The 22,191-nt window shown below is 49.8% G+C and overlaps 2 protein-coding genes across 6 annotated transcripts; one reads left to right on the top strand and one right to left on the bottom strand.

The window, feature by feature from the left end:
* Window positions 1–23: 23 nt before the first annotated feature.
* Window positions 24–17,693, top strand: Pitx3 (paired like homeodomain 3). Of its 5 annotated transcripts, XM_031390538.1 has the most exons (6): window positions 3,962–4,410; window positions 12,168–12,337; window positions 12,749–12,834; window positions 15,838–15,967; window positions 16,147–16,349; window positions 16,773–17,693. In XM_031390538.1, the coding sequence occupies exons 4-6, from the start codon at window positions 15,850–15,852 to the stop codon at window positions 17,358–17,360; spliced, it is 909 nt and encodes a 302-aa protein (XP_031246398.1). In that variant the 5' UTR covers window positions 3,962–4,410; window positions 12,168–12,337; window positions 12,749–12,834; window positions 15,838–15,849; the 3' UTR covers window positions 17,361–17,693. The 5 variants fall into 5 exon arrangements, with proteins under 5 accessions (XP_031246400.1, XP_031246398.1, XP_031246396.1 ...); XM_031390536.1 differs by lacking the exon at window positions 12,749–12,834; XM_031390540.1 differs by lacking the exons at window positions 3,962–4,410; window positions 12,168–12,337; window positions 12,749–12,834 and adding an exon at window positions 24–268.
* On the bottom strand, window positions 17,684–21,603 carry Elovl3 (ELOVL fatty acid elongase 3). Its single transcript, XM_031390541.1, has 4 exons — window positions 21,270–21,603; window positions 20,207–20,338; window positions 19,226–19,377; window positions 17,684–19,022 (listed from the first exon to the last, which is right to left on the bottom strand). Exons 1-4 carry the CDS (start codon window positions 21,371–21,373, stop codon window positions 18,595–18,597), a joined length of 816 nt encoding a protein of 271 aa, XP_031246401.1. The 5' UTR covers window positions 21,374–21,603; the 3' UTR covers window positions 17,684–18,594.
* Window positions 21,604–22,191: the final 588 nt, after the last annotated feature.

Raw genomic sequence — 22,191 nt, 5'->3', positions numbered from 1 at the left:
ATGGAAACGAGGATTCTCTGACTGGCAGTTACAGAAGCCAATAAACAATGTGAAATTGTGCGGGGCGGTTGAAGAGGTGGGGTCAGATCGTGTTCGGTTGCAGTGCGCTGTTTAGCAGTGGCTGCTAGGCATCCTGGGGAGGAAAGCTTTGATTTGCTGGAAAGGGGGCGGGGTCCGTTTGAGAGCTTGAGCGGGCCACCCTGCTCCCCAATCTTCATCTTCCCAAAGTCATCTGGGCTACTTTCGGGATCACGCTCTTTCCAGGCAGGTATGGGGTTGAAACGAATTCCTAAATCCAGCCCATGCAATCTTTCCTGTCTTCTATGCCCCGCTTTGGTACATGTGCCTATCTCATACCAACTCTGACTTTACATTTTCTATTCCATTTCTACCATCCAGAAATAGAGAAAATGGTAGCAGAAATCTTGGCTAATTAGAGTATCCTCACTTTCCAGAACTGGAAAGAGTTCTACCGAGGAAAATTGGCTCCATGCATAGCAGAGAAAAACATACATCGACCCCAGCCAGTTCCAGGCAGGGAGTAGGTGGTATGGGGGTACTTAATACAAGAAAGAAAGAAAGAAGGAAAGAGAGAGAGAGAGAGAGAGAGAGAGAGAGAGAGAGAGAGAGAGAGAGAGAGAAGAATTTGCTTGTCTATTTTAACCACTAAACCATCTCTCCAGCCTCCCTCAAGACTTCTTATACCTTACTCCATAGGGCTATGACTCTCAGTTCAACTCCTCCTATTAGGCCTTGAACACATCTTAATGAACGGTTGGTGGAGGTACATGAGGATCAAGTCTCAGGGCCTAATCTCACACCATTAGTCCACATCATCAACAAAGAAATGAAGATTTCCCATTTTCCTTCACAATGCTGACAGGTGAGACTGGAGAGGAAGCTTAGCAGTTAAGTGTTCTGCTGCTCTTCCAGAAGACCTGAGTTCAGTTCCCAGCATGTGCATCTGTAACTCCAGCTCCAGAGAGATCCAACACTTTGGGGATATACTCACACAGACACTTGTGTGTGCGTGTGTGTGTGTGTGTGTGTGAGAGAGAGAGAGAGACAGAGACAGAGACAGAGACAGAGACAGAGACAGAGAGGTCTTTCTGTAACCCTGACTGTCCTTGTAGCCCAGGCTGGCTTCAACCTCACAGAGATCTACCTACTACTGCCTCCCAGGTGCTGCACCACTATGCCAGTCACAGACACATAATTTTCAAATAATAAAAATAAATGTTTTGAGGCTGGAGAGATAACTCAGAGGTTAAGAGCACTGACTGCTCTTTCAGAGGTCCTGAGTTCAATTCCCAGCAACCACATGGTGGCTCACAACCATCTGTATTGGGATTTGATGCCTTCTTCTGGTGTGTCTGAAGACAGCTGCAGTGTACTCACATACATAAAAAATAGATACATCTTTAAAAAAAAATAAATCTTTTGTTTGTTTGTTTTTCAAGACAGAGTTTCTCTGGGTAACAGCCCTGGCTGCCCTGGAACTCACTCTGTAGACAAGGCTGGCTTCGAACTCACGTCGATCTGCCTGCTTCTGCCTCTCAAGTGCTGCGATTAAAGTCATGTGCTACCATGTCCAGCAAAACAAAGCATTTTTAAAAGAATTAACAAGCCTTTCTTTTCGAATGACAGCTTGATAAGATATTAGAAATATCTTCAAGTGGGATTATGTGAGAGAAAGACAAGAGGATGGGTTTCTGCTTGCAGAGGACATGGTAGAATTCCCAGCCAACCTGCCTGTAGGACCCAGGTTTACCAGGAAACACTGAAAAAGCAACTCTCTCCACTTCTTCCTATTTATGGATGACTCAAGTCCATATCTAAGGCCATAGGACTGTGGTCTTGAAACAGGCACCCAAGGCATTCCATGGGTCATGATCCTCTAATTTTAAAAAAAAACATCAGAACCAAAGTCCGATATGAAGAATCCCCCTATATCTCCCTGCATCTATGCATTGGTCTTGGTCTCTAGGCCCAGCTAAGAACCTAAAGGAAGTCAGATGAAGAGGATATGATCACCAAGGTATTTCTTCCTATGATACCTCTGAGCCACTTTTCTCTTTGTTTAAAATCTAGAGCTTGGTCTTTGGGGCTTCTCTCAGGTTGGAGAGCAAATAGGAAAACCCCGTAGGTAAATTCAAACTCCCTACTCTCCCCTCCCTACTTAGGTATGCCTCCAGACAGTAGACATATTAAAAGTATGTGACTGTCAAAGATGGAGATAGATAGATAGATAGATAGATAGATAGATAGATAGATAGATAGATGGATGGATAGGCAGAGATATGGCAATCCCCAGCCCCTCACAGGTACTACATATCATTTAACATATAAAACATGTTTTTTAAGATTCCAGTACAACATTTATTGAGTTTCTTTTTTTTTTCCTTCTTGCTCCAGCCCCCACTAGCTCTAGCCCAAAGATGTATTTATTTATTATATGTAAGTACACTGTAGCTGTCTTCAGACACTCCAGAAGAGGGCATCTGGTCTCATTACAGAAGGTTGTGAGCCACTGTGTGGTTGCTGGGATTTGAACTTATGACCTCTGGAAGAGCAGTCAGTGCTCTTATCCACTGAGCCATCTCACCAGCCCCCCCCCCATTTATTGAATTTCTACATGCCTGTGAATAGAAAAAGAAAAAAGAAATGCTTCTTGTTCTCCTAAATTTTATTTTATACAAGTCAACACATCAGTTGATTCCTTCAATATAGAGGATGGAGTGATATCAAAGATATTCATAAGAGGTCATGAAAGCAAGAAGCTACACCTTTGTCAAGCCTGGAAGTTCAGGCAAGGCTTCTCAGATAAAACAGAACCTAAGTGGAACTCAGAAATTAGGATCGGCAACATAAGGATTGGTTATTGTCAGGAAAGATTAGAGGTGTTCAGGATGAACAACATGAAGAGGAAGACAAATCAGAGCATACCTGTAAACACTGCCCTCAGTACAGGCAGAGGTAGGATAATGGCTGAACATTTAGGGCCAGCCAAAGCCAGAGAGCTACAGAGCAAGACTGTTGAAAGGGGGATGGGAAGTCCTGAAGATCTAACATACCACATTAGGAAACTTGACCTTTTTCCGGAAGGCAGGAAAGAGAACTACCATGTTTTAAACACTGATATGTATGCTTAGATTCATCTTAGGAGCATACTAAACACAGGGCTTAGGACTATCAGGGGCATCAAGTAACCAGCCTATCCTACTCCTTAGACACCTGCCCTGTCCCTTGCAAACACTTAATCCAAAAACGACAAGGCTACCCTTACCCACAGGACCGAATCTGGTGTCGTGGAAAACAGAATCGCTGGTGCCAGGAGAGCACAGCCCAGGCAAATTGATAGTGCAGAGTGAGAGGCCAAGTGCTCACACTTTTGAGGCGCACAAGGCCAGACAGCCATTGGAAGCCAGGGTGGCATCGTTGTTACTTGTCCAAGGCCACTGAGTGAGAGAAGGTGCTGTATACTTTGATTTCTTTGATTTCTTTGTACACTTTGATTTCTCTCGTTCCAAATCCTGCTTTCTCCAAGTTGTCTTCATTAGGGCAGAAGAAAAAAAAAAATAGAGATAGTTGAGGAGAGAAAGATGTGATGGAAAGGAGGCATGGTCTTCAAAAGAGAAAGCCTTTCGAAGTGGCCGAGTAGGGAGCAAAGTGGTGGTCAGAAGAAAAGAGGAAGGCACACGAGGACTGGAATAGAGACAAAAGAGTGGAAAGACAGACAGCGACAAGTGGAGAAAATCGGCGAAACGAGCGGCAGCAAAAGTGTGAGAGCTGAGACCAGACAGCCGGGTTCGCTGTCCTGCCTGGCGGTCCTGCAGCCGTCTGCCCCGGCACTGCTTCACGTGGCTCCGGGGAGAGCCCAAGGCCTCAATTCGCCACAAGTCGGGCTGGACTCCGGGACGACACCGACCACCGTACTTTTGCTGGCTTGGCCGAACCGGAGAGTCCCAGCTGGAGCGCAGTCCAAGCCACGTGGGGAGGGGGCGTTGTTCAGCTGATGACAAAGACTTCTGATTGGCCATAGGGCGGAGTTCTTGGCTGCCAGCCGGCAGGACCCCTCCCACTAAGGCGGGGCCTGAAGGTTTACAGCTGGAAAGGGAGGAGCAAGGGCGGCGCAGCTGGAAAGGGGCGGGGCCTGGGGCGCGCGGCACGCCGCGGCGGGCTGGGGGCGCCCTGGGCTGCCATAAAGTGAATGGGCGCCGGCGGGGGGTGGCACTGCACCGTGAGGCTCACGCTCTCCTCCGCTAGCCTGGGAGAGCCCAGCGGAGCGGCCGCCCCGGAGCAGGGGGGCGGCCCCCACCCCGCAGGGTGCCTGGCCCCTGGCCCCTGCCTGCGATCCAGAACGCCATCGCCACAGCCACCACCGGGAGTCTGCCTGCTGCGGGACGCACTGTGAGTACTTGACCATGCGGGGACAGGGACTCAGGGGGCCGAGGGGCCAAGGCTGGTGGTCCTGGGACTCCTAAAAGGGAACCTGGGGCGGTTGAACTCTGGTGTTTGGAGAATCGGTCAAGAGAGGAAAGCCGTACAGTAGCCTGGGGCTGGGACGTGGGAGAAGGGAAACTCCGAGTAAGGACCTGGGGGACCGAAAAGAAGAGATTTAGGGGACCCGGAGTGAAGCCGAAGAACTGCACGAAACACAGAGTAGGGTGGTCTGGAAACCTTTACCAGAAAGCACCCTGAAATCTAGGGGCAAGCGACAAGGACCAGAAGGTGATAGGGGTAGCAGAGACTGTGGCCAGCTGAGCAGAGGGCAGCGGTCGCCCAGCGTAAGGGCAACAGGCGGCTCGCAGCGCCACTTGGCCCAGGCTTAGACAGACTCCAGCGGCTGGAAGTAGGGGTGCGCGTAGTAGCTCATGCTTTTCTTCCCAGCTGCTCCGCAGTTGGAATAGGAGCCGTGTTGCGAGAGTCGCTACTGGGTCAGATGGCCGCTGCGAGCAAGCTACAGGGCCCAAGCTGCCAGCACAACGCGACACGACTGGCAGGTCTGTCGTGGGGCGTTTGGATCTGGAAGGGTCCAGATCTGGAGCCGCCTCAGAATCGGACAGAATGTCAGCGGCACGTGGGGTTTGGAGCGGATAAAATGTTTGGGGTGGCAAAGTGGGTCTCTCCGGAGCAGACGATGTGTCCAGTAGTGGTGGACAGAATGTCCCTGGCCGACTGGCCTGTCCAACTCTCCGGCAGCGCCTGCCCAGCTGCATTATGTGCAATGGGGTCGGCTCGGTGGGTCCGCTGAAATTCCAGCTCCCAGTTTTCCAACTTGATTCTGCCTCTCCTGCCTGTTGGGCCTGGATGCAGCCTGGCCTTGAGGCAGGGTACCTCTGTGAGACAACCCCCGCTCTACCTCAAATAGATCAGGGCATCAGTAGACATCCACAACCCAAATTGAGAAAAGACTAAAGACCTACAAAGGGAAGACTAAGCTACAGGGTGCACCAGCAGCAGCAGGCCACCCACAAGTCTCTGAGGGGCCCAGTTCCCTCACAAACTCGGAGTCAACTGTTAGGCCTTCTTTCTTTCCTTCTAACCCTAATTCCAGTTCAGCCGACCAGATACCCTCAAATTCCTAGTCTGGTTGTTAGCCTACTCAAGGCTCCTTGACCAGCAAGAACCTTCCAGACAAGAAAATTTTAACTCTTTCATAAAGCAAAGCCTATGATCTTGAGACCAGGGAAAGAGTGAAAGTGGCAGATGAGATTCCAACTCTGTGGTCCCACATGGTGCCTTTACTATCCTCTCGTCCTGGCCAGGGACAATGTCTCAGTTTGCATTCTTTCTGGCTGAGGGAGGGTTCTGACTCCTTTGGACCAATACAATGACCACTCTCCCTGATCGCCAACTCTAGCTAGAGCCCCTTTAGGCAGAAGAGGACAGAGTAGAGGGAGCTCTGAATCTATACTCACAACCATGACAACTCAGCCAGAGAGTGAGTTTTCAGGAGGACAAATGCAAGGCACTGTTTAACAATGAGTTGTCTTTAAAAAAAAAAAAAAAAAAAAAAAAAGGAGGGGGCTACTTTTCTCATCCTCCACCCAAGAGTGAAATATAATTCTTATTTCTTACACTCCTACCTCCTCTCCTCAGTCCTAAAGTTTTCTTAGGTACTGGCTCCTCATCTTTTATTTGTCCCTTGCTTTCCTTGATAAATAGAAAGCCATGCCCCAACTGCTCCCGCCACATTATCTTACACATCTCAGGGGCTTTGGAAAAAAAAAAAATCACTGAAACTGTCCAGGAAATGAAGGACTCCATGTCGGGGAAGAAAGGAGGGAGGCACTGCAGTTGGGTCTTTGAAAACTCAAAGTTCTGCTTTCACCAAAGAGATGATAGGTAGATAGACAGATAAATAGATATGATCATAACAAAGATGGCTAAAAAGAAAATCATCCACTCTTGAGTGAAACCATGTAGCTGTGTGTGTAATTAGTCAGGGGCTCTTAGGTAGGATGTTATAGGCCTAGAGAAGTCAGAGAGCACGGCTGGGAATATAGCTTAGTGAGAGAGTATTTGCACAGCATATCCAAAGTCCTGGGTTCTAGAGAGAGAGAAACACAGACAGACAGACAGATAGAATCAGAAAGACAGAGAATAGGTGATATAGGGAACCAGGAGAGCTGCCACGAAAGAGTAACAGAAAGTTTAGGTGAAACGGGATGAAAATCTACAACACAAAAAGACCTGCATGAGAAGACTTTGCTACTGAAATCGTGAAACTGGAGATGGGGTTTGAAGTGGGCGGCTTTTAAAACTGGAGACTCTCGAGCTTAGGATATATAGGAAACTGTGCTGGGGTCCTGTGGACAGCTAACTTCCAGAGCTCGTTTTCAGAGAAGCAATGGAGGCAGGAAGTAAAACTGGATCTTAGAGGGCTTCAGGCTTTCAGTGTGTGTCAGTCACGAATGGCTGCAGTGTGGAGCCTAAGCCCAGAAAAAGAGCAGGACTCTATTCAAACGTCTTGGTTCTGTGCAACCTGGGACTATTTCCTGCCTTCTTGGAGATAAGCAGGGATGGACATCCCTGCCACTCAGGGCCCTGTGGGTTAAATGAAACATATCAATCATGAATAGAAGGAAAGCTCTTTGTAAACGGAGGGAACACTGGAAGAAGCCCCATGGCTATTATTCTGTCCAAACTGCAGTCCCTGTGACCATAGACTCTTTCTTTGGAAGGTGGGGGCTTTTGCCTTAAAGTAGCCTGATCATACCCTTGGTTCAGCTACAGCCAGGCTCTGAAGGAGAGATGGAACATCTTCTCTGGGGTTCCAGTGTCAGCCATCACCCCGTCCCTCTCTGAGAACATGAGGAGTTCCCCCATGTATCTTTTTTTACCAAATAGCGTGATCTGAACCCTGCCTATCAAGACTGTCAATAAGAGCCTAGGATCTAGGTTCAGGAAGGGAGGGCAGGGCGCAAGGGCTGAAGTGAACTATAGTGAGCAAGGCGTGAGAATAGGTCGAATCTTTCCTTCCCCATTTTTTTTTCAGTATATAAATCTTTTATTCTCTCAAGAGCCCAAATTGTACTTGTGACCAGGATCTTGTTTCTGGAGCTAGGAAACTGAGGCCTCACTCGTCAGCCTGCTACACGGTTCCCTTCTCAGACACATAGATGCAGACCAAAAACTTTCTGATATCCTTGTTTTTAACTGTTGTGGCTTGCTGAATCAGAGCAGCTGTCCGCATCTGAGAAGAGGAGAGAGGCATTATTAGATGTATTAGAATCTGAGCTTTAGAAGACCTACAGTGTGCACAGTAATTGATAGTGACCTGTAAGCCTGATAGGGGCGAAAGGGAAAGAGAGCTATGGAAGGAGACATACACGATGTACAAGACCCTCCCCATCTTCTGACCTTGAGACCGTCTTTAACTTTTTGATTGCTTGGAACAGGGTCTCCTTATGTAGCCCAGGCTGGCCTTGAATGGAAACTTCTGGCCTCAGATCCCCCCTCCCTCCCAGGCATGGTTTCAACCTTCTTTACAAATCTGTTTTCCAGCCTGATCCATTCTAGTTACCACTGCAGATAAAGGTCACAAAGATGTTACTTTTGTATGTCATCTGCTGACGGCCTTAAACTAGTCCCCCAGCTCGCAGTAATACTTTTTGGTGCGGAGCTGGGAAGGCAGTCCAGGAACAGGACAGCAATGGGCTGGCCGCGGCCTGTCTTCCTTATATGATTACCTTAGGACTGGGACTAGGAGTGTATACACATGACATGCTTTATGAAATAGGATGCAAAATCAACGAGAAGTCTTAACATTAAGCTGGGGGTGGGGCTAGGGATGGGCCTCAGGTAGCTTAGTGTTGGTAGAGTGCTCACCTAGCATGTGCAAGGGGGCCTGGCTCAATCCCCAGTACACTGAAGTGAACATGCAGGTTAAGTTAAACCAAGCTAGAGATCTCAAAGATTCTTCATATTAGTTGCCGCTGTCTCACATCTGCCCCTATTTTCATATATATGGGTTCCCTATGTAGCCCAAGACCAAGCTAGATTTGAGCTCTTGGTCTTCTTGCCTCAACCTCCTGAGTGCTGGGATTGAAGACCTACATCATCCCACCCTGAATGTAGGAGAATTTTCCTTTTAACAGAAAAGCCAAGAACAGTCTAGCCTTGACTGCACTAAATCAGACCCAGCAGTCACCTCTCACTATGGACCCCCACTGGAAGCCCTTTTGTCCTGCTGGACTCCCATGGCCCACATTAAGCCTCTGATCAAATGTGGCTCTGCATTGCCCTTTAAATATTCCCAACATTTCTGGGCTGTTTAGAAGACCTTGCCCCTTCCCTTTCTCCTCAACCCCCATATCAATGATGGACCTGCATTCTCTGAGCCCCCCAACACTTGATACCTCTTTATATGGGGCCCCGTATCTGATCCCCCACAACCTGATAGTAAGACTTATGAACTCCACTTTTTCATCCTATATTCTGATTGCTTCCCTAGACTGTGAGCAAGTTAAAGTTAGTGGATTGCAGTCCCTGGGGACCCCTCTTTGCACACATATAATGCCTTATCAAAGAAGGAAGCAAGGGATGGGCACCAAGAAGCACGTATAATTGCTTCTCTGATCTCCAATTCACCCCTTTGATAACTTGAATACATCAAATCCTGCCTCCACCTGAGGTGCGGGGTTTCATCCTGAAGCCATGAGCAAATTAAGACACATCTGTTCCCCACTGCACACTGCAGTTCAGCAGACTGGAGTCTGGGCACTGTGTACCATGGTGAATAGAAGAAGGTCCTATCCCTCCCAGGCTTCACTTCAGCCTCAGGATTGTGGGATGCACTGCACAGGCTCAGGACCTTGGTTTTCACCTGTTCCCAGCTTACTGTTCTGCTGAGCAGAGCCATAAATCATAACCCAGGTTCCCCTTTTCTCCCTCCTCATCCACTGCCTCCACCATGAGGATTTTCTCCCATTCCTTCCCTGCTCATTCCTCCTGCTTCAAGTATTGTTGCTTCAATTTGTCTTGACTTCTCCCTGTGGCCTTGATCTACTCCTCTGGGCTGTAAGCAGGTCCCACAAGGGTTGCCTTCTTACCGTGAGCTTTTGTTCTTTGGGAACCACAGCCTCCCCACTGTGACTTCTTTAGTCTATGATCTGTTACTTGCCCTTAATATCTTACGAATATTGTGTTCTTGCTTGTCCATAATAGACCTGTTGTACTTTGAAATCAAAACATACCTGAAGATCTTCTATTTTCCCTAGGCCTGAGCTAGCCACCATAATGCCAATGAGGTTTGGACCTGGTATCCCCAGCACAATGTGGCAGAAAGAATAGGGATGGCCAGACAAACCCTCTTGGAGCTAGATACATCACCACAGTTATCACTTGGCTATGTCTGGCCATGCCAGCATCAACCAGTCATACAGCTTTCACACTATCCACTGTTTATCCCTAACTATCCACTGAGTGAGATGAAGTCCCTGGCCCCTAGCCCAACTCCCCAGCTTCCTGACCTCTCCCAGTTTGGGGGAGCTTAATCCTCAGCCAGCCTGTCTCCAACTCAGATAACAACTTGGCGCCCCCAGCCTTTGCCTGACCAGCCCACCCGGACATGAAGCTGCCTGCCTAAGTTCTATGCCCTTGCTTTCTTCTCTTCATATCCTGGCCTTAGTGAGCACTTCTCTCTGTAGAGTCACAGACAGAGAGCCCTTCCCAGCCCCTCACGTTGTAGTTAGGAACTCAGTCAACAGTCAGAAGGCTTCAGTCTTCCTTCAACAGTCTCTGATCCCCAAAGTGGATCCCTGCTTACATTCCTTAGCCCGCTCTGCTGTTTTCTTATTCTGTGCGCTCTAAGTTCAGGACGGTGTACAACATTACTCACTGAAGTGCAGTATCTTACCAGTACCCACAAGAACTTTTTTTTATTGAGACACAGAGACTAGGGAAGTGAGCCACCCAACCAAGGGTAAGTTCCCGGTCTCCATTCTAACTCAGTGGCTGATTTGGGGCTCAGCTCCTAGAAGGAACTAGAAAAACATCCTGATTTTTTATTTTTATATAAAGTATATGTTATTTGAACCTTATAACAAAACTGACCGACTGTGATGGTGCTTGTTAGTAGGCATATGCTAAAGAGGATAAGACAGGAAAACCAAGAGACAGGAGGCAGCCCAAGCTATTCTTTGGAGCAAGGGATATAGCTCAGTTTGCAGAGTGCTTGCCTAAAGTGAATTAAGCCTTGAATTCTATCTCCAACACCACATAAACTGGTTATGGTGATAGGACATGCCTTTAATCCTAGCACTTGGGGCAGGGACAGGGTAGAAGCAGAAGGACCAGAGGTTCAAGGCCATCCCTTAGCTATAAGTGAGCCCAAGGCCATCCTGGGCTATGTAAGACTCGATCTCAAATAAATATAAATAAATAAATAAATAATCTAGTGATGAAGGCAGAGTCATGGGCACACATCTGTAATCCTCACACCTGGCAGGAAGGTCAGAAGTTTGAAGGCATCTTGTACAACAGCAGTACACCCATCTGAATGAGAAAGAAAAGAAGCCGAAGGCATGAAGACAGGCAGAGAAGGGATTTTGATCTCACTCTTAATGATGAAATATGTACTATGCCCAAAAGAAAGTAACTTATCAAGGACACACAGCTAGTATGTATAGTATATATCAGAACCTGAACCTACATCTTTTGGCTCCAAACCTGAGTCCTTTGGCCCATAGCGGATCACCTTCCCACCCAATCCCCTCGCTCCAGCCTTCTTGTTCCTCATTTTCCCCCAGCTAAGCAGCCTCTCTCCAAGAGCCACCAAGTGAGGAACATTATTCCCTGCTCCCCTTGGCCTCCTCCTCCCACACACAGAGTTCTGAACTCCAGGGACTGAGAGAGCTGAGGTTCAGAGGGGCCAGGGAGGGGAAGGAAGGGGGGAGGGGAGTGGCTAGCTCCAAAACAGCTCAGGCAGCTGTCCCTGTCAGAGAGAGACAGAGGAGACTGTATGACCGCGTGTGTCTGTCTGCCTGAATGTGGGAGCACATGTGTGAGAGAGTGTGTGTGTGTTTGTGGCTCTAGCTTCTCGTCCATGTGTCCGCTGTGACTAAGTGGGGGCCTGTGTACGTCTGCACATGTGTCGTCTGTCTCTGAGAGCGCACAGCTTGAACTTTGCCTGTCTCTTGCTCTGGTTGCTATCCTCTACCCGGGGCCTCCTTCTACTGAAATAGAGGATGAAATCAAGCTGCAGGTATGGAATGCCAGGGAAGGGGAGTTGGAAAACTGTAAGTCTGCTGCCAGGACACACGGAAAGGATGGACGGCAACAGAGGGACATAGCTTTTCCCTCGGGCAAACCTCACTGTCGCCTTCGCCCAGTTCTGTGTTGCTTCTCGGGCTCCTGGAAAAGTCCGGAGTGTGGTTTGAATTTCAAGGTCATCTGGAGTGTGAAGGAAGGGCAGGCTGCAAAGCGCCTCAATCTCCAGCTCTAACTTCCTCCCACAAATTTGAAGCCAAGCTGGTTGAGCTGCCACAGTTCCTTGCAAGGCCATATCCACTCCAGGGGACCATTGTTGGGGCTAGGTTTTCCAGTTCCAAGCCTCCAGTTCCTGCCCTGAGACCTGGAAAGTAAACTGAGCATCTCCACCATTGACCCAACTTCTCTCCCTCCTTACTGGGTTCCCTCCTGTCTTACCTCTCTAACCCCAGGAAAAGTCCAAGAACAAGACCTGTCTGCCAGTGGAAAGAGCAAGAATTTTGTGCGCCCTCCATTCTACTGTCAACTTGGCTGAGTTGGGGCTATGCTCTCAGGGATGGTTGAAGACGGTATTACCATGTACAAATATGGACCATTGTCCAGCCTCATGTCCTTCAGAAAGGTTCTTTTTTATTGTTGTTGGGTTTTTTGTTTTGTTTTTGTTTTTGTTTTTTGAGACAGGGTTTCTCTGTGTAGCCCTGGCTGTCCTGGAACTCACTCTGTAGACCAGGCTGGCCTCAAACTCAGAAATCTGCCTGCCTCCACCTCTCAAGTGCTGGGATTAAAGGTGTGTGCCACCACTGCCTGGCAGAAAGGTTCTTAATAAACTTGGATCAGCCAAGAGATGCACTATCTCGATCTGGGCTTATCCACCACAGTAATGCCATAATGCTCCTGATAATGGGAGGGGATGTTGGAGATAGAGACACCCCCAGATAGCTCTCTCCTTCTGTCCCTAGTTTCTGTTTTCTGTCCAAGAGGCTCCTAGAGTCAAGAGACCCATTATTGTCCCCTTTCTTTCCTCCCATGCGAGGTCTTGTGAAAGTCAACCAGAAAGGGGACCAACCAAGGGAAACCTCAACAGGGACCCAGGAAGACTCCTTCAGAAAGTCAGGCCAGGTCTGAGATAGGAATCCTGGCAAGAAGTGGTGTGTGTGTGTGTGTGTGTGTGTGTGTGTGTGTGTGTGTGTTGGGGGAACTATGTAAAGGAATCCATACATACTGCCTGGAATGATGGAATGGTGTGATGAGCCAGGCATGAGGCGGAGGGATGACTGGTAGGAGGTGAGATATGTTTTGGACAAGCAAGGAACAGAAGGAGTCTATGTGCCTTGTTGGTCTTTCTCTCTCTCTCTTTCTTTCTTTCTTTCTTTCTTTTTTATCTCCTTTCTTTCTTCCTTCCTACCTTTCTTTCTTTCTTTTTTTTTTCAATATTCAAATTTTTTAAAAAAGATTTTTATTTGTATGGCTGTTTTACCTTCGTGGAGACAAGATGAGGGTACTGGATCCCCTGGAACTGGAGTTACTGATGGTGATGGCTATAAGCTGCCATATGGATGCTAGAAATCCAATCTAGGTCCTCTGCAAGAGCAAGTGCTTTAAACCATGGAGCCATCTCTCCCACTTGGTTTTGATAGGGAACTGCTTATTCAAACAAACCATTTATTAAGAAAGTATATAAATAACCCAAACAAGCAGGCTCGTCCTACTGTGGAAGCAGACCTAAGGAGATCCAAGCTGGAGTTCTAGTAAAATCCCTGAGAGGACTTTAATGGAGGGCTTCAAGGAACAGAATTTGGAAAAGCCTCTTTAGGAGCCCACAGATTTACCTCAGGTCCTAACTGTACAAGTAGCTTAGCTGAGTTGCTTTGGGTCTCAGACTCCACCTATGAAATGAGTGGGTGGGGCTGATCATCCCTAAACTTGATGTCTGAATCTGAAATTCTCTGAAATCCAAAAGCTGAGGTCGGGGTACATCCAGTTTTGGGGTTTTTAAAATTATTTTGTTTTGTTTATGTATATGGGTATTTTATCTGCATGCATGCCTACACACCAAAAGAGGGCATCAGACCCCATGGGACTACAGTTATAGATGGTTATGGGCCACCATGTGGTTGCTGGAATTTGAACTCAGGACCTCTGGAAGAGCAGTCAGTGCTCTTAACCACTGAGCCATCTCTCCAGCCTGAGGTTTTGAAGCTTTTGGATTAGAGTTGCTCTACTGGAAATCTAAACAAATATTCTTTGGGTGTATGTGTACGAGTTTTGTGTGTGAAGGTACGCATGCACAGAGGTATGGAGGCCAGAGGTTAACATTTGGAGTCTTCCTCAATCATTCTGTCTCTTAGGGTTTTTGTTTGATTTTGTTTTCGTTGTGGTTGTTTTGTTTTGTTTTATTTTGTTTGTTTTTTTTGAGACAGAGTTTCTCTGTATAGTGAGTGTATAGCCAGGGCTGTCCTGGAACTCACTCTGTAGACCAGGCTGGCCTCAAACTCAGAAATCCACCTGCCTCTGCCTCCCAAGTGCTGGGATTAAAGGCGTGTGCCACCACCACCCGGCCAAAATTTCTTGTTGAACTTGGAGCTGGCCAGTTTAGCTTGACTGTCTGGCCAGGGATCCTCCCGGTTCTATCTCCCCAGTGCTGGGGTTACAGAGTGGTGCTTTGTGGATGCTAGAACAGATCAAACTCAGGCCCTTATGCTTGTATGAAAAGTACTTTTCCAGCTGAATCACCTCTTGTCTTTTGAGGCAGGGTCTCGTGTAGCTAAGGTTGACCTTAAACTCCAGGTCTGCCTTCCAAGGGTGCTAGAATTACAGAACTACATTACCACACAAATATTGTGTGGCTCTAAACAAATATTGTATTTTTGAAAAAGGAAACTGAAAAAGAAAAGAGAAAATAACCTTTAAACCTGGGATAGTAGTGATAGTGGCAGAGTGCACGCCTTTGATGCCAGCACTTGGGCAACAGAGGCAGGCGAGTTTCTAAGCTGGAAGCCAGCCTGCTCTACATGGTGAGGTCCAGGACAGCCGGGGCTACACGGAGAAACCCTGTCTAGAAAAACCAGATAGATAGATAGATAGATAGATAGATAGATAGATAGATAGATAGATAGGTAGGTAGGTAGGTAGGTAGGTAGGTAGGTAGGTAGGTAGATAGATAGGTAGGTAGGTAGGTAGGTAGGTAGGTAGGTAGGTAGATAGATAGATAGATAGATAGATAGATAGATAGGTAGGTAGGTAGGTAGGTAGGTAGGTAGGTAGATAGATAGATAGGTAGGTAGGTAGGTAGGTAGGTAGGTAGGTAGGTAGGTAGATAGATAGATAGGTAGATAGGTAGATAGATAGATGATAGGCATGGTAACCCAGACCTGTATTTCCAGCATTCAAAGGTTGGGGCAGCAAGGAAGACCACAAATTAAGGCTAGCCTGAGCAATATGAGACCCGGCCTCAAACAAACAAAAGAGCAACTGTGGCACTAGGCGTTAGGCCCCACAATTAATGAATCTACTGTACATATATGTGCACAAAACCTCTCAGTGTATACCTTTTTCTCATTTGGCTTCTTTCTCAACTCTTTTTTTTTTTTAATGCAGGTGTCTTCCTGCCTATACATTTGTTCACCAGAGTGCCTAGTCCCTGGGGAGGTTCGAAGAAGGCTTTGGATCCCCTGGAACTGGAGATCCAGACGGTTGTGAGCAGCTAGTCATGTGGGTGCTGGGAATTGAAGAAGTAGCCCCTGGAAGAGCAGCCAGTGCCTTTAACTGCTGTGCCAGCTCCTCTGCCCTGCCCTGCTCTAGTCTATAGTACACCATTCGGGATAGCTTTTTGTCAGTGGATAAGAGAAGAGGCAAGAATGTTGTGAGGAAACCCTATTAGGAGTTTGACATCGATGGTTTGTTTTTGTTGTTGTTTGTTTGTTGTTTAAGACAGTGTCTCACCGCGTGTTCTTGGTTGACCTGATGCTCCTCACACTGTAGGGTGAAGGTCAAACCATGGACTATCTTCCTGCTTCTGCCTCTTGAGTACCAGGAACCCGGGCACGCACCAAGTCAGAGTATCCATAAGCCCCTGATTTTTACCTCTATAACCTGACATATGTCTCCTCTTTTCTCTACTAGAGCCCTCCCTCCATGGAGTTTGGGCTGCTTGGTGAGGCAGAGGCTCGAAGCCCTGCGCTGTCATTGTCAGATGCAGGCACTCCACACCCTCCGCTTCCAGAACATGGCTGCAAGGGGCAGGAGCACAGTGGTGAGCGCGCCCCCTCCTGGGGGTGGAGGAGAAAACAATGTAGCTTCGATCCGGGGTGGGATCTAGCGTGACCACCTGAGTGGGAGCCAGCCTGGGACTGAGGAATTCCCCGAGGTCCCCGAACCAGAGACCCCGCACGGGCCCTAGCGCCCTATGACCTGCCTCCTTCTGACCCCCAGACTCGGAGAAGGCCTCGGCCTCACTGCCGGGGGGCTCCCCCGAGGACGGCTCTCTGAAGAAGAAGCAGCGGCGGCAGCGCACGCACTTCACCAGCCAGCAGCTGCAGGAGCTGGAGGCCACCTTCCAGAGGAATCGCTACCCGGACATGAGCACGCGCGAAGAGATCGCCGTGTGGACCAACCTCACTGAGGCCCGCGTGCGGGTATGGCTCCCCCCACCCCGACCCCCAGTCCTCACCTGAGCGCACCTCGCTCCCGTGCCCTCACCCCAACCCCAGCTAGCTGGTGACTCTGCGGGGCGGATGCCACGTCGGGTCCAGTTCCGGCCCCGGGATCCCCATCCTCCTGTTGCCTTGCCCGCCACCCCCATCACTCGATTCCTCGGCTGGGACCAGGGCTCACCTTCCCCTCCACTCTCTCGGATCCCGAGCTGCTCCCCACCCCAACTCCCCAGAGTCTGCGGCCGCTGGCTTCTCTTCTCGGGCCCCCAGGCTCGGGGCGCTCCTCCCTTCCAGCCTGCACCCACCCTGCACCTCCGATATTCCCGGCCCGGGCTCGCTCCCACGATGGGTGGCCCAGCCCGCAGCCACCCCGCCTCTTTGACGGCCTTTCTCCGACGCCCGCAGGTGTGGTTCAAGAACCGGCGCGCCAAGTGGCGGAAGCGGGAGCGCAGCCAGCAGGCGGAGCTGTGCAAGGGTGGCTTCGCAGCCCCGCTCGGTGGCCTGGTGCCGCCCTACGAGGAGGTGTACCCGGGCTACTCCTACGGCAACTGGCCGCCCAAGGCGCTCGCCCCGCCGCTCGCCGCCAAGACCTTCCCGTTCGCCTTCAACTCGGTCAACGTGGGGCCTCTGGCTTCCCAGCCTGTATTCTCCCCGCCCAGCTCCATCGCCGCCTCCATGGTGCCCTCGGCCGCCGCTGCCCCGGGCACCGTACCCGGTCCCGGAGCCTTGCAGGGCCTGGGCGGGGCGCCCCCCGGGCTGGCTCCAGCCGCCGTGTCCTCCGGGGCAGTGTCCTGCCCTTACGCCTCGGCCGCCGCCGCCGCCGCCGCAGCCGCCTCCTCCCCCTACGTGTACCGGGACCCGTGTAACTCGAGCCTGGCTAGCCTGCGGCTCAAAGCCAAGCAGCACGCCTCATTCAGCTACCCAGCCGTGCCCGGGCCGCCGCCCGCCGCTAACCTTAGCCCCTGCCAGTACGCCGTGGAACGGCCGGTGTGAACCGCAGGTCTGTGGATCCATCCCCGAGGGCGGGGCAGTAGTTCACAGCCTCTCCGGACATGGGTCGCCCAGACTGGCTTGCCCCCGTCCCAGGGTCTGAGAGGGGTGCCAGAGCACCCGGGAAGAGGCGGCGGGCTCCGAAGAGGGCCTTTTCCCTCGCAGGCCCCGAGGGGTGGTCTAGACCCCTATACGGAGACCGCGCCCCGGATCTAAGGCCAGGAACAGGGACCAGCTTCCCCAGGGCCAATTCACCCTTGGCTCACCCCGCCTTCTCCAGACTCCCCCTCTCCCGTTTTCAAAGATCAATGAAATAAATGTGCGCGGACTGTCAAAGGCCTGATATTTCAGACTTGTGGTTGGGCCCTCCTTCCCTTCATCCTTTCCATGGTCCAAAAGGACAGACAGCTGGACGCACAGGAACGGAGTGAGTGGAGTGAGCGTCCGGGCTTCTAAGGTTACCGTCTCACTCTTTCCCTCCAGGATGGGGAAGCAGGGTCTCCCGGAGTACAGGAGTGAGAAGCTTGGTGTGGCCAGCTAGTTGACAGGGATCGTCCTCTGCTGGTGCTGCGACGCCACCTGGTGGTCTCGGGGAGGACAGCTGGTAGGTCTGGTCTCCAGTGCTTCCACGCAGGGATCTATTTTGCAGTTTAGCTTATGATTTTAGGACTTGTTTCTCACTGTTCCTTTCAGAGGCTTGGGTCTCTAACAGCAATAAACTTCTAGTCTGTAACAGACATTTGTTAAGCGCCTACCAGGCCTAGGATTCTTATTGAATGTTTGTGTGTGCCTCTATCCTTCCACACACTCTCAGGCTCCCCACCCAACTCCCGCGCCCCCTGCAGATCACTCCCCGTCAGCCTCCTCCTACCGCAGAGTTCACTTTCCCCTCCAAGTCCACAAATCCTCAAGATCATGCTGACCTCTTTAATTTAAAAAATAGATCAAGAAGAGAAAGATTTCTAAATATAAATATAAATAACTCAATTTTCAGGACCTCAGTCCTAGCTCCTTCCTAGGGCTTGGTTTTCCTTCACATTAAAGACAGAAACATCGAAGTACCAGACCACACCCCTATCCCGAGGGTGACATTTCTTGGTTGTCATAGCTTCCTGCAACTTTGAGGGTACATATCCCATGGGGGAAACCATACAGGAGAGGTACCCTAATCATTTCCCCACACCTAGCCCTTAGTGCCACGGAGGGAAGGCTGAGGATCCACCTTCCTGTCCAGCTCTCACTGGCTCTTGGACTCAGCTTTGCCCTTGGGCCTGAGGTAGGCTCGGTGGAAGAAGTGAGCGAATAGGATGAAATAGGTCCCGTAGAGCATAAAGGACCAGAAGAAGTGTTCCGTGGTTGAGTGGCATCCTTTGTCCTGCCTCCAGATGTAATTCAGTATGCCAAAGATGGTCCCCAGAACCATCTGCAGGATCTGCAAGCTGGTGATGGCCATGGGGAGACGGCTGGGGTGTCTTACTTTGGCAGCTTTCAGAGTGTAGTAGGTGTACATGACTGAGTGGACGCCCAAGTTCATGGTCATGAACCAGCCGCCTGAAGGCACTTTGTTCTTGTATCCAAAGCTTGTGTACAGTAGCACTGTGCTGTGGTGGTACCAGTGGACAAAGATGAGTGGACGCTTACGCAGGATGATGAAGGCCGTGTCTCCTGAGAGATGAGGGGGGTCATAGCTGGCAACCCACTGCCCGGGGTGCGTGAACACATCGGGGAATCTCAGGGGGTGTGGGGGTGGGGGATATCTCACTAAGACCAGGAGTAAGGAAGGGGCTCTCCATGTAATGGGTAAGGGAAAAGAGGGCTGGGGAAGAATTCGAGGCACTGGGCACCAGAGGCATAGCCTCTGCACTCACCGAGCTCAACAATCTTGCTTAGAAGAAAGACACAGGACCAGAATTTGACTATGGCATCATCGATGTAGATGCCGAAGCACACCGTTTGCTTGAGGCCCTTCGTAAACAGCACGGTTCCCATAAACTTCCACATCCTCAATGTACCCAAGATACTGAAGTGAGACAGTGCACAAAGGGGTAAAGGTATTAGGGAATGCCCAGGCGTGAATCTCACCCCACTACCCCACCGCATCCACATCTGAACCAACTTTCTATCACCTCCTCTCCCCTCCAAGGGGAGTGGCTACAGCTTTTGAGATCCCAGGGCCAATCTGGTAGATCTAATAAGTATTCTCCATGAGATATGGGTTAAGAAAAAGCCAATCAATATGGGGGTGTGGAGAGCGGTGAAAGTAAAAGTTAAGAACGGGGTTCTTGAAGTAGGATGCCAGTCAGAAGAAAAGAGTGGTAAGACACAGAAGAACATAGAAAGGAGGGGCTGGAGATCTTGTTGATGCACTTCAATTCCTTTGAAAGAGCAATTTGGGAACTGAGATATTTAAGGCTAGAGAATTTTGTCAGTCATATAGATTTCATGAGCACAAGAGAAATGAGATAGAGCCTAGCATCTGTATCCCCAGAATTCAGGAGACAGAAGCAGGATGGCTATGGTATTTGAGGCTAGCCTAGGCTACACAGAGGCTATTAGAGCAGTCTGGGATGCAGATTAAGAGACTCTTAAAGTAAACGTTTTAAAGAGGGATGCCACCCAGTGCTGGGACCACCCACTGCCTGGGGTATGTGAACACACTGGGGAACCTCAGGGGGTGTGTGGGAGGGTGGGATATCTCACTAAGACCCAGGAGTAGGGCCCAAGAAAGGAGAAATACAAGATACGATGGAAAAGAAGCTGATGCAGCTGCAGGTTTTAGAAACCCTTAGTATAAAATGGAGATGTAAGGACTAAAGACAGGCCGAGCATGGGGTGGAGGACTACCTTACCTGAATACTGCCAGGAAGAGGGACCAGAGGATGAGAGGTCCCTGCAAGCTGAAGCCCTTCCGTGTTCTCATGTAGGTTTGGCCAACAATGATGAGCAACAAATAGACGAGCACTATGAGAAATGAACTTACCCTGGCAGGGCAGAAAGCAGATGGATTCACAGTGGGCATTGCTTAAAAGAATGCCCACTCTCTCCCGAAGGGGCTCCTCTACACTAGAGCTCCAGCGTGTGATGTTTTGGTTTCCTTATTTTTATGGAGTAGTGGGAGGGAGTACTTGGGCAGTGTTCATGGATATAAAGTGCCTAGCACAGAGCACATTAAGGATTTCTGTGTTTATGACTTTCTCAATGAGGTCTCAATGAAGATGACAGTTGTCTGCCCCCAGCCAAGAACTACTCTGTCCAGAGCTGTGGTGTAAGAAGAGTGTAGCAACATCTGTTTGACTTATGGAAAGATGATTGAACAACAAAGTCACCCCACAAAACACGTCTGGGACGAATTAGGGCTAAGACAGAAAGCTTCAGGAAAGTTTTGACAGGGTTCCCAACTTGGTGTCATCTTTACATCAGAGAAGATGGGACATTTGGGGAACATGATAATTGTGTGGGACAGGCTAATCCTAGGTATCCACACAGGCAATGCTCTCTCGGGCTCTCGGGCTGTGTGTGTGTGTGTGTGTCCTTCTGTGTCTCTCTGTCTGTCTGTCTCTCTCTGTGTGTCTATATCTGTCTTTCTCTGTCTCTGTCTCTGTGTCTCTTTTTCTCTGCTAGTCACCGAACAATGCTTCATTCGGGTCAATCTCTGCTCAGCTATAGTTCCATTCTTTTCTTTTGCTTTTGTCTCCTCCCACATCCCTCTCCCCAGCTTCTCACTTCTGGATCCTTTCTTCTAGCACTGATCTTTTAAAGAGGTATCTTAAAAAGGGGGGCGGGGGCGGGGGCGGGGACGGGGGGGGGGGATCGGAACCAGTACCCAGGGCACTTTTGGAGACTTTACAGGCATTCACTCCCTGTCTCCACTTCCCTCAAAGCAGCTGGTCCTTCCCCATCACCAGGTCTCACCAGTACTCCTCCAAAAAGGGCCTTAAGTCGTGGAACATCTCGAAGTCATAGGGTTGGACCAGATCCTTTTTTAACCCACGTGAAAAATTCATGGATGTGTCCATTTCGATTTTGCAGACGACGAGGTTCAGAGCTTGGGGTAGGAGCTGGGCGAGAGCCAAGGGAGTAGAAGATGGAGTGGGTCTCAGGGACGAAGAAACCCAGGTCAGAAAGAACTTGTGTGTAAGCAGAAGGACCCTGGAGCCTGGCACGTGCGCTGCTAACCAGCCCGCTCGCGTTGCAGTGACCGCTGGGTGCCGTACTTATATCCCCAATTACTAAACTGGGAACCCAGGCGGTGCAAGGCCAGCTCCCGCCCTCAGCAGTTATCCAATCTTAATCAAGGGCCATCTCTGTCCCGCCCCTGGGCCGCCTCCTCTGTGAATCAACTTCAGGGGCACCTCCCCTAGGAACCAAGCATGCCCCAAATTCGTTCCTCCTCCTTTCCTTTCTTTCTTTCTTTCTTTCTTTCTTTCTTTCTTTCTTTCTTTCTTTCTTTCTTTCTTTCTTTCTTTCATTCCACCAGCTGCTCCAGGTTGGCTCATAAGCACACCCCTCCCCTCCCCCGCCTCAGTCCTTGACTTTACCGGGTATCCAGGTAGACCAGTCTCCCTCTGGCACAGTCACCTGTAGCCTTTGCCTCATTTTGCATTAATCTTCACCTACTTGGCCCTGAAGAGAAAATGGAGGGACTCTTGGCTACAGGTGCCCACTTCCAGATACGGGGTCGACAATTTCCCTGGGAAACCCAGGCTGGAATAAGCAAGACCAAGCTGGACCATGAAGAATGGCTCTGACCACTTCTGTCTTTGGATCTGTCTTTGGATTTGTCTGTGCTTGTAGGAGGAGGGGAATGGATGTAATGAACTTTACTGTTGAGTTG

This window comes from Mastomys coucha, unplaced genomic scaffold, assembly GCF_008632895.1.
Source record: "Mastomys coucha isolate ucsf_1 unplaced genomic scaffold, UCSF_Mcou_1 pScaffold21, whole genome shotgun sequence".
Lineage (NCBI taxonomy): Eukaryota > Metazoa > Chordata > Mammalia > Rodentia > Muridae > Mastomys > Mastomys coucha.
Note: the sequence above shows the minus strand (reverse complement) of the source record. Positions and strands in the feature narration are given on the sequence as shown.

What these genes read in the sequence shown, in the direction of transcription:
- Elovl3 (XM_031390541.1), bottom strand. Translation starts at nt 21,373, where the DNA reads ATGGACACATCCATGAATTTTTCACGTGGGTTAAAAAAGGATCTGGTC. An exon ending in CTCTTCCTGGCAGTATTCAG is followed by an intron (nt 19,378 to 20,206) that starts GTAAGGTAGTCC and finishes GTCTCACTTCAG; the next exon opens with TATCTTGGGTACATTGAGGA. An exon ending in AAGCAAGATTGTTGAGCTCG is followed by an intron (nt 19,023 to 19,225) that starts GTGAGTGCAGAG and finishes CTCATCTCTCAG; the next exon opens with GAGACACGGCCTTCATCATC.
- Pitx3 (XM_031390536.1), top strand. Translation starts at nt 12,260, where the DNA reads ATGCTCTCAGGGATGGTTGAAGACGGTATTACCATGTACAAATATGGA. An exon ending in CAAGGGGCAGGAGCACAGTG is followed by an intron (nt 15,968 to 16,146) that starts GTGAGCGCGCCC and finishes TCTGACCCCCAG; the next exon opens with ACTCGGAGAAGGCCTCGGCC. An exon ending in TCACTGAGGCCCGCGTGCGG is followed by an intron (nt 16,350 to 16,772) that starts GTATGGCTCCCC and finishes CGACGCCCGCAG; the next exon opens with GTGTGGTTCAAGAACCGGCG.